This window comes from Notamacropus eugenii, chromosome 4 (genome assembly GCF_028372415.1).
Source record: "Notamacropus eugenii isolate mMacEug1 chromosome 4, mMacEug1.pri_v2, whole genome shotgun sequence".
Lineage (NCBI taxonomy): Eukaryota > Metazoa > Chordata > Mammalia > Diprotodontia > Macropodidae > Notamacropus > Notamacropus eugenii.
In genome coordinates this window covers 21297962-21315415 of record NC_092875.1, presented here as the reverse complement: position 1 = coordinate 21315415, position 17454 = coordinate 21297962, and the positions used below count along the sequence as shown (strand labels likewise).

Here is a 17454-nt window from a genome sequence, read left to right as displayed (position 1 = left end):
CTTATCCCTGTACCACATGGTCTTCTGGAGAGGTGGGGCAAAGAAGCCTTGTAGAGTAGCCACAACTGCTTAGAACTGACCACCTAGGCAATCAGAACTAAAATCTCCATTTCTCCATAAATCCTTCCATAGAGTCTGTGTGACCAACCCAACTATGAAGATACAACTCGTGTTCAAGGCTTGAGAACCCTTTGAACCCAGGGGTTTAGACCTATATATTATGCCTTTTTTCATAGACCAATGGACTTTAGAAAGAGAAAAATGCTAATCTGACCCCATTGTCTTTCAGAAGCAACCTGTCCAAGGTCACAGATAAACTGTAGAGATTTGAAGCCAGGTCCTCTGACTTCCTCACCTGATCTTAGTCTTTGGCCAAAAGTAGATCTGGATGACAAGAGGATATAAGGGGATGCACTTTGAGCCCCTTAGGAAAGAGATAAAACATAATCTCAAAGGAAAATTTAAACTGTGTAGATCTATTCCCAAGTGGGATGGCTATGCTATCTGTGGAGCCCTGTTCCCAAGTGGGATGGGCTATCTGTGGAGACCTGTTCCCAAGTGGGATGGGCTATCTTCAGAGCCCTTCAAAGAAAGGCTGGATGACCACTTGTTGGGGATGTTATAAAGAGGATACACATCCTTGAGTAAGACAAGATGGCCTCTAAGGTTCCTTTGAACTTAAAGATCCCATAATTCTGTGGTGGTAACTCTATGCAAATGAAATTGGAGTTGGAAAGCTAAGCCATTCTGGGCAGAAAAGCCTGGTCTCAAAGCTCGCCCTCCAGGGAAGGAGATGCAACAAGAAGAATTTAACCATCTGAACACTTCTCTCCTGTATCCAGGCTGTTGGGAGGATATTTTTAAAAATATTGCCAGTGTGATAGTGGGCATACTAATGCACTGTTGGCAGAACTAATGAATCTCAACCATTCTGGGAAAGCAATTTTGAATTATGACTCACAACTTGGATTAGTGGTTCTAGTTTCCAGAGAATGAGTCCCTATCCAGTGTGCCCCAATATCAAACAGTTAACATCTTTTTAATATCAATATACCAATTCATATCCATTAGCTTTTACAAAAGGATATTTACTGACAAGATATAACAAGGACCAAAGTATAATAACATCCTGCAAAGAGTCTGGGACATACTTTCCCATAGGTACAGCCTGACTTCGAGAGGGAGTGATCTCAAGCTTAGAAAGCACGTGTATCCAATGATTAACTCACAGCTCCTGGTTGGATGGATGTTCTTTCTCCTATTGTGAAATTCTTGTGAAGTTTCCCTGGGGTCTGGGTAGTTCCCTGATGGGCCTGGGTCCCTGTAGAATCCTGAAGCTGCCTCCTCTCTGCATGTCTGGCTTGTTTTCATCTGCTCTTTAGAAGACTTGTTTGTCGTGGACCAGTCTCTCTGAGGACGTGGCAATAGTGAGGGATCTGGAGGGAAGTGTGAAACTCTCTCCCTGTCCTCCCTTGCTGCCCACCTAGCCAAGTATAAGCTTTCTCAAGATACCAAAACTTGACTCCAATAGCAGTTGTTGGAAAAACTTCTGCTGGAATCTTCTTCTATACCTAGATTTAATTCTGTAAGGGGCAGCTGGTTGGTACAAAGGAGGGAATGCCTAGCCTGGAGTTGGGAAGACTCGTCTTTGTGAGTTCAAATCTGGCCTCAGACACTTACCAGGTGTGTGACTGTGGGCAAGTCACTTAATGCTATTTGCCTCAGTTTCTTCATCTGTAAAAATGAGCTGGAGAAGAAAATGGTAAACCACTCCAGTATCTTTGCCAAGAAAAACCCAAACGGGATCACAGAGTCTGAAATGACTGAACAACAATCCTTTAAACCAATCTCAATATATTTCCTATGTAGCATCACTTCATTTCATCCACTGATTTAGATCATTTTACTCCTTCCAAATTGAATAAGGACTTTTCTCCACTTAGTTTATGTTTTTGGTTGATTGATTATATTATGTTGATTATGGGGTTCATGCCAGGTGATACATTTGATTGATTCTGTAACTCAAAGGGGGTGTTCTCACCTGATCAAGACTAAAACAAACAGTAAGTGCTTAATAAATGCTTTTTGATTGTTGCAATGTCATATAGTAAAAGGATATTCTATTATATTCAGAAGCCACAAATAACATAGTCATTTCTCAATCAAGGGGCATCTAATTTGTAGCTCACAAAAAGGGCTGCTATAAATACTGTAGTGTATATGGGGCCGTACTTTCTATCTGTGTGCCAGGCAATGTGCTAAATAAATCCTGGAGATTCTAATAAAAGCAGAAACACAGTCCCTGCCTTTCAAAAGTCCATATTCTACTAGGCGAGATAACATGAGAATAACTATGTACTTATCACAATGAAAATAAAAGTAACATCAGAAGAAGATACTGGGATAAGGGGAAGGGAAAGGAATGTATTTGTAAAGCACCTACTATGTGCCGAGTACTGTGCATTGTTCGAATGCAAAATGTACGCTTGCCAAAAAGACTATTTTATGGAGAACTCACATGGCGCAGGCGATCACATGGTGGTCATAAGAAGCGATACAAGGGCACTCTCAAGGTCTCTCTCAAGAACTTTGAATTTGATTGTACAACATGGGAGACACTGGCACAGGACTGCTCAGCATGGCGTGCCCACATCAGAAAGGGTATTATACTCTATGAGCAAAGCAGAATTGCAATAGCACAAAAAAATGGGCAAATTTGGAGCAGCCATCCTAAATATTCACATGGACTATCTGTGCCCAACCTGTGGTAGAGCGTTCTGACCTTGTTTGGACTGATCAGCCACAGTCGGAGATACTGAAACTTCACTTTATCATGATGATGTGATTTTGTCCTTCTTCGAGAACAAAGGACGACAACCAACCAACCAGCTGTGCCAGACACCAAATATTATCTCATTTGATCCTCACAATGACAGGAAAAAAAAGGTGCTATCATTATCCGCTTTGTACAGTTGGAAAAACTGGGGCAAACAAGGTTAAATGACTTGCCCAAGGTCACACAGTTAGTAAGTGTTTGAGGTTAAATTTGAAGTCAGGTCTTCCAGATTTGCGGTCCAGCTGCTTCTAGAGGTGGAGGAGGGAAGCTGGGATTTGAACTGAGACTTTGAGGAGTCCAAGGAAGCTAGAAGGCAGGGAGGAGAAGGGAACACTCCAGGTGTGTGGGACAAATAATAAAAATGCAGCAGTTAGGAGATGGACTGTCTGGTTCAAGGAACAGTGAGAAGACCAGTATCCCTGGACCACAGGGCACGGAGGGGAGTAAAGGTAAGAAGGCTGGAAAGGTAGGAAGGGGCCAGGCTGTGAAGAGTTTTAAAAGCCAAACAAAAGATTTTCTCTTTGATCCTGGTGGTCCTCAAGAGCCATTGGAGATTAGCGAACAAGACAGGAAGGCACTCAGATCTTTGTTTTAGGGACTTCCCTTTGGCAGCTGTGTGGAGGCTGGATTTGAGTAAAAAGAAACTCGAGATGGGGAAAGAAGCCACAAGGGAAGGAAATCTAGCCATGGTGAGATGACAGGCTGCACCAGAGTGTTGGCTGTGGAAGATGAGAGGAAGGGACAGACAGGAGAAATGTTCTGGAAGCAGACACTCACAGACTTGATGACAGATTGAGTACGTGGGCTGAGTGTGAATGAGGAGTTGCTGATGACACCAAGTGTGTAAGAAATCGTGATTCCTTTCACAGTCGTAGGAAAATTGGGAAGAACTGGGAGGGCTTGGGGGTGGGGGCAATAAGGTTGAATATGTTGAGTTTGCCATACTTCTGGGGTATCCAATTTTAGATCTTCCAAATGTAATTGGTATATTAGTTAGTTTTGTGAAATTGCTTCTTTTTAAAAACCATTATCTGTTAAGAATTGGCACTCTGGGAGGGGGAATGCTTTAGGAAAATGCAGGTGATATTAAAAAAAATTGTTAAACATTTAACATTGGTTAAAATCACTGAGAAACTATCAAGTAGTGTACTACAATGAAGCATCCGAGGGGGATGTGGGTAGGGTAGGGCCTCCCATGACTCCTACTCAGCTGCCGTAGTGGGTACCCCATCCTGGTTCCCCTAGGAATCTCCTTCTCAATGATGTCTCTATTCCTGTCAACCAATTTCAGGCCATTTCCTGTGTAGCATAATCTCATGTAATTCAATGGCTCAAAATATTTTTCTTCCAAACTGATTAAAGATTTTTAAAATCACTTTATGCCTTTGATTTATTGATTTATTGACAATTTGAGATTTTCAAAAGGCAGTTAATAAGTTGGTTAGTTTTTCTGAAGCAGGTCTCTTGGAGCTCTTAGAACTTGGTCTGACATGGAAGATGCCAAGGTTCATCTCAAGCCATCACCAGTTGTCTTAACTTTGTCCTACTACTGGACTTCAGTGACTCTGGAGGAGAGAGTGAGGCTGACAACTTTGTGATGTTCTGCCTCACTTCAATCCAATTCATGCACAAGTCAAGACATCACGTTGTGGTATCATCAGTTCTCTTTGAAAACAAAGTACACATCAGATTGCATGCTGTCTTGGGGAGGAAAAAGCAGAGGGAGGGAAGGAAAAAATTAGAACTGAAAATCTTATTAAAGTGAATGTTGAAAAGTATCTTTACATGTATTTGGAAGAAATAACATGCCATTAAGTGGGAAAAAATAAAGTAACCTTCATTAAAAAAACACAACAAAGGACTAACAAGAAAAACAATAGTTTTTATGAACTGCAGAATTTGCTGGTTTACTACCTTTGTACATGAGCCACTATAAAGAGAGATCGGAGAAGAAGGTGATATTTACAGGAGAAACCAAATGGTGGGTCCTCAAACCTATCACCTGGCAACTATGAAAAGAATCAAAATTCAGTGTTGGTGAGGCTATTCGGGAACAGGCAAGCGCACTCATACATTGCCGGCAGAATTGAAAACTTGCAAAAATAATTAAAAGTAACAAACTTTGATCTTGATGGAGTCATGGAAGAATGGACACATTCACTCATCCTTGGTGGAATCAGAGACTTGCAAAATCTTTTTGGTGAGCAATTCTGATAAATATTGAGGAAAATTACAGAAATAATTATACTCTCAGATATGAAATTCTGTTGCCTGGAAGGTACCCTGAAGAATTTTATCAAAAGCAATAAAAAATGAGGTCTATTTGTTGGACGATTTCTCATAATCATATTATATGTAAGGACAAAAAAAAAAGGTGTGTGTGTGCAGGGGTGGGGAGGTGGGGAATGGGGGTGGTGGAAGGAAAGTAATCTAAGTATCCAACAGTGAAGCAGAAAAGGTTAAATAAAATGGGGAATCTGAACCCAGTGGTATTTGATCATGTAAGTAGGACAGACAAATATGAGGAATAAAAAGAAATCTAGAAAGTCCCATACAAAATAATGCAAAGCAAAAGCAGGACCAGAAAATGCAATATTCCTTAACTATAATCACGTCAGGAGAAAAGCTAATGAGAATGAGTGCATAAGCCCAAAATTCTAATGAGAACATGGAATAAACGAAGAATTCTTCTGACATTTTATGTATTGAAATTATTTTCAATGTAAAGAGTTTCTACTGAGATGACGATATTTATGGTCAATGTTAAGGGTTTTTTTAAAAATAAAATCTTAAGAAAAATAAAGGGGAGGGTTCCTTTAAAAGAACAGTACTATGATTAATTAAGATTATACATCTAGAGCTAGAAGGAACCGTTGAGGTCATCTTGTCTAACCTCTTTGCTTTACTGATGAGGAACCAGAAGTTCAAAATAAGATAATTTTACCTGTTCTTGGTCACACAGGCAGGAAACGGGAGAGGCAGGATTTGAACCTGGGTCCTCTGCCTCAAGAAATAATGTTCTTTTTAGTAACACATTGCCTTATCCCAGATGCAGGGATTATTCTTTCTCATGTATAGGGACAAGACATAAAGAGCAAGCTTAGTTCGGAAAGCAGAAGAATGCTGAGCTTAGACTCATTGGTTCTGAGTTTGAGTGCTGGCTTTTCGACTGACTCCCTGTTTGATCTTGAGTAAATCAACTAATTGGGGCAGCCAGATGGCACAGTGGATAGAGCACCAGGCTTGGAGTCAGGAAGACCTGAGTTGGCCTCAGACACTTACTAGCTGTGTGACCTTGGGCAGATCACTTAACTATTGTCTGTCTCAGTTTCTTCATGTGCAAAGTGAGCTGAAGAAGGAAATGGCAAACCACTCTGGTATTTTTGCCAAGAAAACCCCTCACAAAGAGTTAGAAATGACTGAAGAATAAAGCCACTCAATATCCCCAGGCTTCTGTTTCTTCCTATGTAAAAGGAGAGAATGGGACTAGCAGATGTCTGAGGCCCCTTCCAACTCTAGATCCCCTGATAGAATTTGTCAATCTTTTTCTCTTTCCCCCCCACTTAATAGTATTTTTTTTTCCAATTACATGAAAAGATAGTTTTCAACATCCATTTTTATAAAATTTTGAGTTCCAAATTTTTTTCTCTCTCCCTCCCTTCCCTCCTCCCTCCTCAATCCAGCATGCAATCTGATGTAGGTTATACATGTGGTTGATAAATTTTTTAAATTTAAATTTATTTATTTAAGTTTTCAACATTCATTTCCTCAAAATTTTGGGTTCCAAATTTTCTTCCCATTTCTCCCCTCCCCCCACCCCTAAATGCCATGCATTCTAATTACCCCTATCACCAATCTGTCCTCCCTTCTAACATCCTTCCCTTCCCTTGTCCCCATCTTCTCTTTTGTCTTGTAGCGCAAGATAAATTTCTATTTCTTAGTTGCAAGAACAATACTCAACAGTTGTTCCTAAAACTTTTGAGTTACAACTTCTCCTCATCCCTCCCTCCTCACCCATTCCCTTTGGGAAGGCAAGCAATTCAATATAGGCCATATCTGTGTACTTTTGCAAATGACTTCCATAATAGTCGTGTTGTGTAAGACTAACTATATTTCCCTCCATCCTATCCTGCCCCCCTATTTCTTCTGTTCTCTCTTTTGATCCCTCCCCGAGAGTGCTCCCTCCTCCCACTGCCCTCCTTTCAATTATCCCCCCCACCCTGCTTATCCCTTTCTCCCCCACTATCCTGTATTGTAAGATAGGTTTTCATACCAAAATGAGTGTGCATTTTATTCCTTCCTTTAGTCAAATGTGATGAGAGTAAGCTTCATGTTTTTTTCTCTCTCACCTCCCCCCTTTTCCCCTCCACTGAAAAGTCTTTTACTTGCCTCTTTTGTGAGAGATAATTTGCCCCATTTCATTTCTTCCTTTCTCCTCCCAATATATTTCTCTCTCACTGCTTTAATTTCATTATTTAAACATATGATCCCATCCTATTCAATTCACCTTGTGCTCTCTGTCTCTCTGTCTATCTGTCTGTCTGTCTGTCTGTCTGTCTCTCGCCTTCGCTCTCTCTCTCTCTCTCTCTCTCTCTCTCTCTCTGTCTCTGTGTGTGTGTGTGTGTGTAATCCCATTAACTACCCAGATACTGAAAAAAGTTTCAAGAGTTACAAATATTGTCTTTCCCTGTAAGAATGTAAATAGTTCAGCTTTAGTAAGTCCCTTATGACTTCTCTTTGCTGTTTACCTTTTCATACTTCTCTTCATTCTTGTGTTTGAAAGTTAAATTTTCTTTTCAGCTTCGGTTTTTTCATCAAGAATGCTTGAAAGCCCTCGATTTCATTGAAAGACCATTTTTTCCGCTGAAGTATTATACTCAGTTGTGCTGGGTAGGTGATTTTTGGTTTTGGTCCTAGTTCCTTTGACTTCTGGAATATCATATTCCATGCCCTTCGATCCCTTAGTGTAGAAGCTGCTAGATCTTGTGTTATCCTGATTGTATTTCCACAATACTTGAATTGTTTCTTTCTAGCTGCTTGCAATATTTTCTCCTTGACCTGGGAACTCTGGAATTTGTCCACAATGTTCCTAGGAGTTTCTCTTTTTGGATCTCTTTCAGGAGGTGATCGGTGGATTCTTTCAATATTTATTTTGCCCCCTGGTTCTAGAATATCAGGGCAGTTTTCCTTGATAATTTCATGAAAGATGATGTCTAGGCTCTTTTTTGATCATGACTTTCAGGTAGTCCCATAATTTTTAAATTGTCTCTCCTGGATATATTTTCCAGGTCAGTTGCTTTTCCAATGAGATATTTCACGTTATCTTCCATTTTTTCATTCTTTTGGTTTTGTTTTGTGATTTCTTGGTTTCTCATAAAGTCATTAACCTCCGTGGTTGATAAATTTAAAAAAATATTTTGATAAAGCAATTTCAATAAAATTGGTTCATTTTTGTAATCTCACATATTTTATTTTGTGCATTTAAAAATATGGTTCTCAGAAGGTTCCACAGGCTTCACCCTACTACCAAAGGGGTTCATGATACAAGAAAGGGGTAAGAATCTCTAGTCTAGATCTATGAGCATATGAACTTGGAGACAAGCAGTTCTAGTTTCAAACTCAGGCTCTGCCACTTACATGTGCCACAAGCAAGTCACTCCCCTCCTCCAGCTTCAGTTTCATTTGCAAAATGGAGATGATGATTCTTATACTGCTTACCACACCCAGAAGAGCACAGGGTCGTTGGTTAGAGAGAGAAGAGACCTTCTGGGTAATGGACTCCAAACCCAATTAAATAAGGAAATTATATATTTTGCAAACTTTCATTGACTATATCAAGGTGAGTTATCCCAGAATGTCAAGTTTGGAAGGGACCTCAGAGACCATTTAGTCTAGCCCTTACCTGAACAAGTATCCTCTCTAAAAAACCCCTGAAGGGTAAGTAATCATCCAGTTTTTGGCTGAAGACTTCCAAGAACAGGGAGCTCATTACTACTCTGTGCAGCTCATTCTACTTTGGACAGTTCCCTTATCATTAGGAAGTTCTGACATCATGCTGAAATTGACCTTTTCTAACTTCCACCCAGGCTATGCCTCCCCACTGGGGTCTGGCAGAAAAAGACTAATCCTTCTTCCTCAGATACTTGAATCCAGGTCTCATACCTTTCCTGAATCTTCTTTTTGGCTAAACAGGGCCAAGTTGAGCCTTTCCCATCCTGAACATTCTATCATTATTATGTTATTAAATCTGAACTCTTTACATTTAGATTTTAAAAAAAGGTCTGGGTGGCACAGGATGAAGGGCTTTAGATTTGAATTCAGAGGAACTGGCACTGAATCTCAACACTGCTCCAGCTCTGCAGATGGCCTTGGGCAAGTTACTTCACCTCTTTGGGCTTCTCTTTCTTCATTTGTACAAGGGGGTTAGAATTGATGACTTTAGGTTTTAAATCTACACTGATTCTAAACTAAATAATAACAGTGTTAACTTTTCAGTTCTGGGTCCCATTACGAATATGTCTAGGGACTTACAGAATGTTGTTGCCTTGTTAAAAATTGTTTTTACATGTAATTGGAAAAAATATATAAAAATTTTTAAAAAGAAAAGTAGGATTGAGTCAGTTGCACATTTTCTATTTTCCTTGGGATCATAACTATAAGGACAGTGAATGGAACTCAAAAAACCATGCATGACTCAACCCTTTAATTCCAGGTACAATTCCTTAAAGTAACTCTAAAACGTTTTTCCTTCTTTTCTCAAACTAGTCTAGGAAAGGCAGCTAGGTGGTGAAGTGGATAGAGCACCAGCTCTGGAGTCAGGAGGACCTGAGTTCATATGTGGCCTCAGACACTTCCTAACTGTATGACTCTGGGCAAGTCACTTCACCCTGTTTGCCTCAGTTTCCTCATCTGTAAAATGAGCTGGAAAAGGAAATGGCAAACTACTCCAGTATCCTTGCCAAAAAAACCCCAAATGGAGTCACAGAAAGTTGTACAGGGCTGAAACGAGAATAATTCTAGGAAAATGATTCTATATTGTCCCTGGAATTGTTACCTAAAACTAGACTCTTAAAACCACTTGAAGTCTGTGTGTTGTTCATGTTATTTTTTAAAAATATACTCAAATACTCAAAATAAAAATGATGATGATGACAATGTTGTTACATTCTTAATCTGGGGAAGACAGTAAAAACTGGTTTGGCTGGCATGCCTCAGGATTGATGCAGGATAAGGCTTAATTGACCCAGAGACTGGGCATTGGCCCCCTCTCCATTGTGCTACTTGCTTGTTGTGGCACAGTTAGGGTGAAGTGTCCTGGATTCCTGCCCCTTATTCCTCATTCCTTATTAGTCAATTCAGAGAATACCCTCATTTCAGGGGTCTAGACTACTCTATTGCCTTGATCATGGCAGTTTCCTAATAATGCCAAGTCAGCTCTTGGTCTAAATTTCTGTATAAGTTTGAATCTTGAGTGGTGTGGGGGCTTTGGATGGGAGGACACATCTTGGTTGTATGTCAAGCGTGCCCATGGATCTGGTTACAATGGTGGAGGGGAAACCCAGCTATGTTGTGTGGTATCCTATTGGTATCCTGCCCTCCTGGTGTGGCAGTGTGGTTCTTCAAGAGCCCTCCCCCTGTGCTCTATATTTTGAAAAACTTTTCATAGCATTGTGGTCTGTGTTTCTATTATACATATCTGACACTTTGCCTAATTTTGTCTGTCCACGTTTCTTGTATTCTTCATATGCGTCCCTTTCAAGGATGCCTTAACATCCCTGGCTCAAGAGATAGAAAGGATAGTAGAGCCTATACCAGCCACAGGCTTTTATCCTCATTATCCTCATTTGAATCATGGATGCCTTGGGGAGTCTGGGGAAGCCTATGGTCCTCTTAGGAGAATTATTTTTTAAATAAAGGAAATAAAATATGTTTAATATGATTGAACATGTGTAGCCTATATCAGATTGCTTGCCGTCTTGGGGAGTAGGAAGGAGAGGGAGAAAAAAATTTGGAACTCAAAATCTTATAGAAGTGAATGTTGAAAACTATCTTTTACATGTAATTAGAAAAAATAAAATATTATTAAGTGGGGAAAAAATGTAGAAAATGGTAAATTTGAATTAGAGGTTAGTGAAAGTAACAATGGCATTTTTTCCCATCCAAAGTTACAGACTCCCTAAAATCTATCTGCGTACTCCTTTGTGGAGCTAAGTTAAGAGCCTGAGATTTGTCCAAGTCTATTATTTGGCCCAGAGAATAGGTGACTTGCCCAAGATCACACAGAGAGTTTAGGGGCAGGTCAGCAGCCTCTTAAACTCTACTGATCTCTGGGCAGTGAGGTACAGGAGCCACTAGGTGGCAGCAGGAAGCAATAATTTGCAGAGATGTTGGCTGTTTATGTATTTGACTCTGAAACCAAGACATTTCTTTCAGTGATGGTGGAGAAAAGAATCTTCTCCTGGCTCTTGTCTAGGTGGAATCTCCCCATGATGGACAAGAGGCTGGTGAGGACCAGAGCGAAAATGGCGGTGATGTAGCCCCAACCCAGGTGGCATCGACCAGCACTGTACACGGTGGAAGGACCGCAGGCATCTTGAGCCATCTGGGAGTCCAGACTGAATGGGAAAAGCAATAGGCCCAGGAGAGTGGTGATGACTGGAGGAAGACAAGAGGAGAAAGGCATCTTTACTGGGTTGCTAAGTGTTGTGCTAAGCACCATTAGATCGTAAGGTCCTTGAGGGCAAGCACTGTCTTTTGCCTGAATGTCCAGTGCTTAGCACATTGTGCTGCAGAAATATTGGTTGATCCAAATACAGAAACAAAGCAGGCTCTTTCCTTTAGGGAGCTTAGATGCTAATGGGCCGGCTCTATGACTCTGCTAGTTTCTGATGGGCCTATGAAAAGTAGAGTTGAGTAATCATCTGGTCCAATGTTATCATTTTACGGATGGGCAAACTGAGACTCAGAAAGGCGTGACTTCTCCAAGTAAAAATAGAAGCATATGGTCATAGAACTAGGACTGGAAATGACCCTAGAAGCCACGAAGCCCAATGTTCTCATTTGACAGATGAAGAAAGTGAGGCAGTGGGGGAGGGAGGAAGGATATGAAGTTATTCTCCCAAAGTCACTCAGGGAGTAATAGGAAAGCTGGGATTTGAACACAGGTCATCTGACTTCCAAATCCAGAGCTGTTTCTGCCACATTGTGGGAAGGTCAGTTTTTTTATCTGACTCTATCAGTTTAGAAACAGGAACCTGCTCTGTCAGAAATGCGGTTGTGAGTACTTAAGGGACTCACCCGATGTTGCTTGTATGTACTGCGTTGGGATGCGCCCTTTCACAGGGCAGAAGTCCTCAGGGAGGATGGTCCAGGAGAGGAGGAGCAGGGCCCAAAAGGCCAGCAGGAGCCAGCCTCCAAGAAGCAGAGCAGCTGAAGCCTAGAGGAGAGAAAGAGGAGGGTGGATACCCCAGAAACCACAAAAGCATCATTTTCAATTCAGCCACTAGGGAACTTCCCTTCACACCATGTCTTGGAAGAAGAGACCCAAGTCAGGTTATCTCCTCCCTGGCACTCATTTGTTTTTGTTGTAAAATGAAGATCTCTTCAAACTGTAACATTCTATGTGGGAGGAAAAGAACCCCATTGTTCAGTTCCCCTTCCCCATAAGCTAGTTGTAATATGAACAGGCAGACAGTGTTGGTATTATTTTTATAAAGATCACTGGATTGAGGGTCAAGAGACCTGGGTTCATCTCTCAACCTGGTCACTTGCTGTGTGACTTTAAGCTACTTGCTTCCCCTCTCTTGGCTTTAGTTTTCCCATCAGTAAAATGAAGGATTTGTATACCTGTGTGACCTTTGGCTAATTACACATTCTGTGGGCCTCATGTTTCCCTATCAGTAAAATGAAGGATTTAGAATACCTGTGTGACCTTTGGCAAATCACACACTCTCAGGGTTTCAACTTGCTCATCTGTAAAGTGAGCAGTGGAACTAGATCTCTTACAGTTCAAAATCTGAGGACCCGAAATTATCTCAGAACTCTTTTGGCCTCCTAAATCACCTCCCAGATTCCTTATCTGCAAAATGGGAGTAAATCAATCTATCGGCAGGCATTTATTAAGCACCTATGGTGTACCAGGTAGTGAGGATACAGAGTCTACTCTCAAGAAGAATATTCTTCCACGGGAGAAACTTTTCAAGACCTCCTTCTCAGAGTGGCTATGAGCCAAGTGCTCTGGGAACTGAAAATGTGGGTTAAATTTTGGGTTATAACCTTGTGCCTCTAGAAGGCCCCTCTTAAACTGTCCACCTGTTACTGAGGACTGATCAAAGGCATGTGTGTGTTCATCCTTCATTGCCGAAGAAGACCATGCCATCAGAGAAATAATAACATGACTTGCCCTTGACTTTGTTTTGAGTGAGGGAGGGCTGTGCGGGTCACCAGCCTCACTTCTCCTCCAGAGCCATCTGAATCCAGTGACTAGATGTTCATCCGGATGACTGGAGATGACCCAGGATGAGGCAATTGGGGTTAAGTGACTTGCCCAAGGTCACACAGCTAGTGAGTATCAAGTGTCTGAGGTGAGATTTGAACTCAGGTCCTCCTGACTCCTGCACTGGTGCTCTATCCACTACACCACCTAGCTGTTCCTGAGGGCTGATAACTGCTGAAGTCAGATCACTGGCCAATCCCTTGGGGAAAAGGCCCTGCCTCTCATCACCTTAGACTTTTTTTTCCTTTTTGCTTCTGTTTTCCTATTGCTCAGCAGACTGCCCAGCACATAATCAGTCCTTAGTAAAAGTGTGTCGATTGCCTGAGGAACCATCTCTTAAGCCTCTAGAGGCAGCTAAGTGACAAAGAGTGGGTGGAGTGGTGGGCCTGGAGTCAGGAAGTCTCCAGTTCAAATGTGACTTCTGGAACTCACTAGTCTGCACTAGTAGGTGACCCTGGGCCAGTCACTTAACCTCCCTCTGCTTCAGTGTCCTCACCTGTAAAATGGGAATCAAAATAACACCCACCTCCCAGGGAGGATCAAATGATGCGTTTGTAAAGTGCTTAGCACATAGTAGGTGATTATTAAATACTCATTTCCTTCTCTCCCTCCCTCCCTCCTTTCCTCCCCTCTGGAGGACAGCCACTGAGTTTGCCCTAAATGATCACTACCTTCCAGGCCAGGTCAGGCATGTCCTCCAGGGTCCTGTAAGCCACGCAGGTCTGGTTCCAGTCATTACCCTCAGGCCAGGAGCACGAGGCAAAGAGTCCAAAAGAAAAAAGATCACTTTGGAACCAGGCAGGGGAGACTAGGCCCAAGGCAGATATGAAGACCAAGGAGAGAGTCAGGGCTGAGCCCACACTGTCCCCACTGTCCCTCATGCGGAGTTCCAGGAAACAGGCCTCAACACCTGCTGCGTACATGAGACATGGAGAGGGCTTCTCTCTGATAAGTTTGGCCTTATATTTTGGACACTGTCATGGCTCATCTCTGGACCTCAAGGTCATCTGAAAAACAGAAAGGCTCAGGGAGATGTCTAAAGACGTTAGTGGTTTTTAGCATTGGTTTCCAAGATTCCAACGGTTCTGACTTTCCCTGTTCTAAGGCCCTCCCAGGCCTGACATCCCTTGTTCCTCACTCTGCTCTGCCCCTCTGTTCCATGTTTCCTCCCCAGTGTTATCTGGTGATGAGCTGCTTCTAAACTTAGCCAGGCTGGTCCTCGTTGGACAAACGCAATCCTCACCCAGCCCACTCTCTATGTCTTTCCAGCTTAGAAGAACCTGCTCAATTCTGTGCTCTGCAGGTGTGGGCTTAGAGAACTTAAAGACAGAGCCATATGACATGATGAAGAGGCAGTGCTGGAGGTAAGATCACGCACACACATAATTGACTAATCAATCAACAAGCATCTACTATGTGCTAGGTACATTTCAGTGCTCTTAAAATGAAACCAGTCTGAACTTATGTATGTATGTATGTATGCCCACATACACACAGCCCTGTCTCCATGTTATTTAAGAATTTGTCTTCTTTCCTGCTTTAAAAAATGCTGTGGTTGAACTAGGTCATAGAGATTTATAGCAGGAAGATACCTTAGAAACCATCTGGTCCGAGGGTTCTTACCTGGGGTCCATGGACCCTCGATGGGGGGGCGGGATTTTAGGGGATCTCTGCCAGATGGCACAGTGGATAGAGCATAAGGTCTAGAATGAGAAGGACCTGAGTTCCAACCTGGTCTCAGACACTTTCTAGTTGTGTGACCCTGCGCAAGTCACTTAACAGCTTTTGGCCTCAGTTTCCTGATGTGTAAAACCAGATTGATAATAGCACCTAATTTTTAGGGTTACAGTGAGGATAAAAAAAATAGATGTAAAGTTTAAAATGCTACATAATTGCTAGTTACTATTATTATTTCAGACCCACACAATTTTTCATTCTTCCCTTAGGTACAGTCCCAGAAAAAAAAATAGCTAGAGTTATAGAAGGAGCAAAATACCACCTCTGCCATTTACCAGCTATTTAATCTTGGCCGATTTAATTCCCTTCTCTTGGACTCAGTTTCCCTATCTGCAAAATATGGGGGTTGGATTTGATAAACCCTAAGGAAATTCCATAATTTTATGAGCTCCCCATGCAACAGTCCAAGAAAGTGTAGAGTTGAACTGGAGTTATCTTAGAGGATGCCATGTTGGTGTCAATTTCTCCGTTCAATTTCCAGGTAATATCCTCCGAGGAGAAAGCTAGACATTCATCCTAGTCCTTGTGGCCCTGTATTTGGGAAGGCATGCTTTGTCCTTCCTGTTCTAAAGAGCAGAATTTCACCCAACCAAAGGTGCCTCTAATCTTATCATCCTCATGACATGAGGGTGGAGGCAGACCTGGTCACAGGTGAGGTGATTCTTAAAGGGCCAACCCAAAAGAAGGCTTTCAATCAACCCAATGGCCTTGTCTCTTTCATGGGGTCATAGATTAAAGTTGAAAGGGACCTTCCAGGTCATTTGGTCTGGAGGAGTCAAGTACCCAGTCTATGATGCTACTGAGTGTGACCCAAACCAGATCAAAGCAGAGTTCCTTTTTTATTTTAATGTCTTCATGCAGTAATAAAATATGTATATTAAATATATCATAATTATATTATATAAAAATCATATGTACATATATGAAAATATATACAATACAGTGCATATATGTATGTATATATGATTATATATACACATACCTATATATACACACTATGCAGAGTGTGTATATGTATTTATATATACATGTGTGTATGTATATCAAGGTATTTGTGTATATATATGTATATGTATATACATATATATGTCTGTGTATAGCTGTAGATGTAGATAGAGACAGAGATAAAGTGTGTGTGTGTGTGTGTGTGTGTGTGTGTGTGTGTATGTGTGTGTGTGTGTGTGTCCAAGTCAATATGTGACCTTGAAGGCTGCTAGGTGGCACCATAGTGCATACAGTGCTGAGCCTGGAGTCAGGAAGGTTCATCTCCCTGAGTTCAAATTTGACAACAGTCACCTAGCTGTGTGATTCTGGGCAAGTCACTTCACTCTGCCTCAGTTTCCTCATCTGTAAAATGAGTTTGAGAAGGAAATGGAAACTACCCCAGCATCTCTGCTGGGGTCACGAAGAGTTGGACACAACTGAACAGCAACACGAATCCTTAGATATGATCCAATGGTCCTCATTGTCACTTGAGTTTATCACCAATGATCTAGTCTAACCCCTCTCTTTCTACTGGAAGACTGAGGAGCCAGAGATTATGACCAAGTAACAAATGAAGTTGGTGATGATGGAGCCTATAGCGATGCTGCAGAACCTTCCCCCAAGCCTAGCCCAGTCTAGAGAAGCTTTGGATGTTGAGTCTAGAAAAGAACTTTCACAGGCAAGAGGGACTGGACTAGTTGTGTCTGGCCCTCCAGGCCAAATGAGTTGGCAGTTGCAAAGGAAGCAGATTTTGGCCCAATGTTAGGAAGACCATAGTTGGAGTGATCCCAGCATGAATGGCCATTGGGTCTCCTGCTCATCTGAAGTCTGTTCAGGTGACTGCCCACTGGGGATGTTCTACAGGACACGGTCTTGTCTTATTCGGCCTCTGAGGTTCCTTCCGCCTCCAAGATTCCAGGTTCTCTGAATGCGCACAGTTATTTAAATGATCTCAGAATCTCAGATCAGCAGAAATAACCACTTCTAATAAAAACCTTGGAAATGAAGGAGGCGGTGCAGTATGGTAGAAAGAGCTCTATCTCTGGAGTTAGAAGACCTGGCTTCAAGTGTTGGCCAAGTCTCAGCCTTCTGAGCCTTCAGGCTGCCATCTGTGAAATGGGGGTGGGGGTGATAATCCTTGTATAACTTATCTCACAAGGTTATGAGGAAAGGTTTTGTGAAATCTTCATGTGGCAGCTATATGGTCCAGTGCATAGAATGCTAGTGCTGGACTCAGGAAGACCTAAATTCAAATCCCACCACAGATACGTAGGAGCTGTATGACCCTGGGCAAGTCACTTAACCTCTAAATTTCAGTTTCCTCAACTGTAAAATGGAAATGATAATAACACCTCACAGGGGTGTGAGAATCAAGTGAGCCACAATATATAAAGCACTTTGC

The 17454-nt window shown here is 41.9% G+C and overlaps 1 protein-coding gene across 1 annotated transcript; it reads right to left on the bottom strand.

The window, feature by feature from the left end:
- Positions 1-10652: 10652 nt before the first annotated feature.
- Positions 10653-14336, bottom strand: LOC140499114 (LHFPL tetraspan subfamily member 7 protein-like). The gene is made up of 3 exons (XM_072600128.1): positions 14003-14336; positions 12134-12272; positions 10653-11491 (listed from the first exon to the last, which is right to left on the bottom strand). The coding sequence occupies exons 1-3, from the start codon at positions 14252-14254 to the stop codon at positions 11232-11234; spliced, it is 651 nt and encodes a 216-aa protein (XP_072456229.1). The 5' UTR covers positions 14255-14336; the 3' UTR covers positions 10653-11231.
- Positions 14337-17454: the final 3118 nt, after the last annotated feature.

What these genes read in the sequence shown, in the direction of transcription:
- LOC140499114 (XM_072600128.1), bottom strand. Translation starts at nt 14,254, where the DNA reads ATGTACGCAGCAGGTGTTGAGGCCTGTTTCCTGGAACTCCGCATGAGG. An exon ending in TGCCTGACCTGGCCTGGAAG is followed by an intron (nt 12,273 to 14,002) that starts GTAGTGATCATT and finishes TCTCTCCTCTAG; the next exon opens with GCTTCAGCTGCTCTGCTTCT. An exon ending in GTACATACAAGCAACATCGG is followed by an intron (nt 11,492 to 12,133) that starts GTGAGTCCCTTA and finishes GTCTTCCTCCAG; the next exon opens with TCATCACCACTCTCCTGGGC.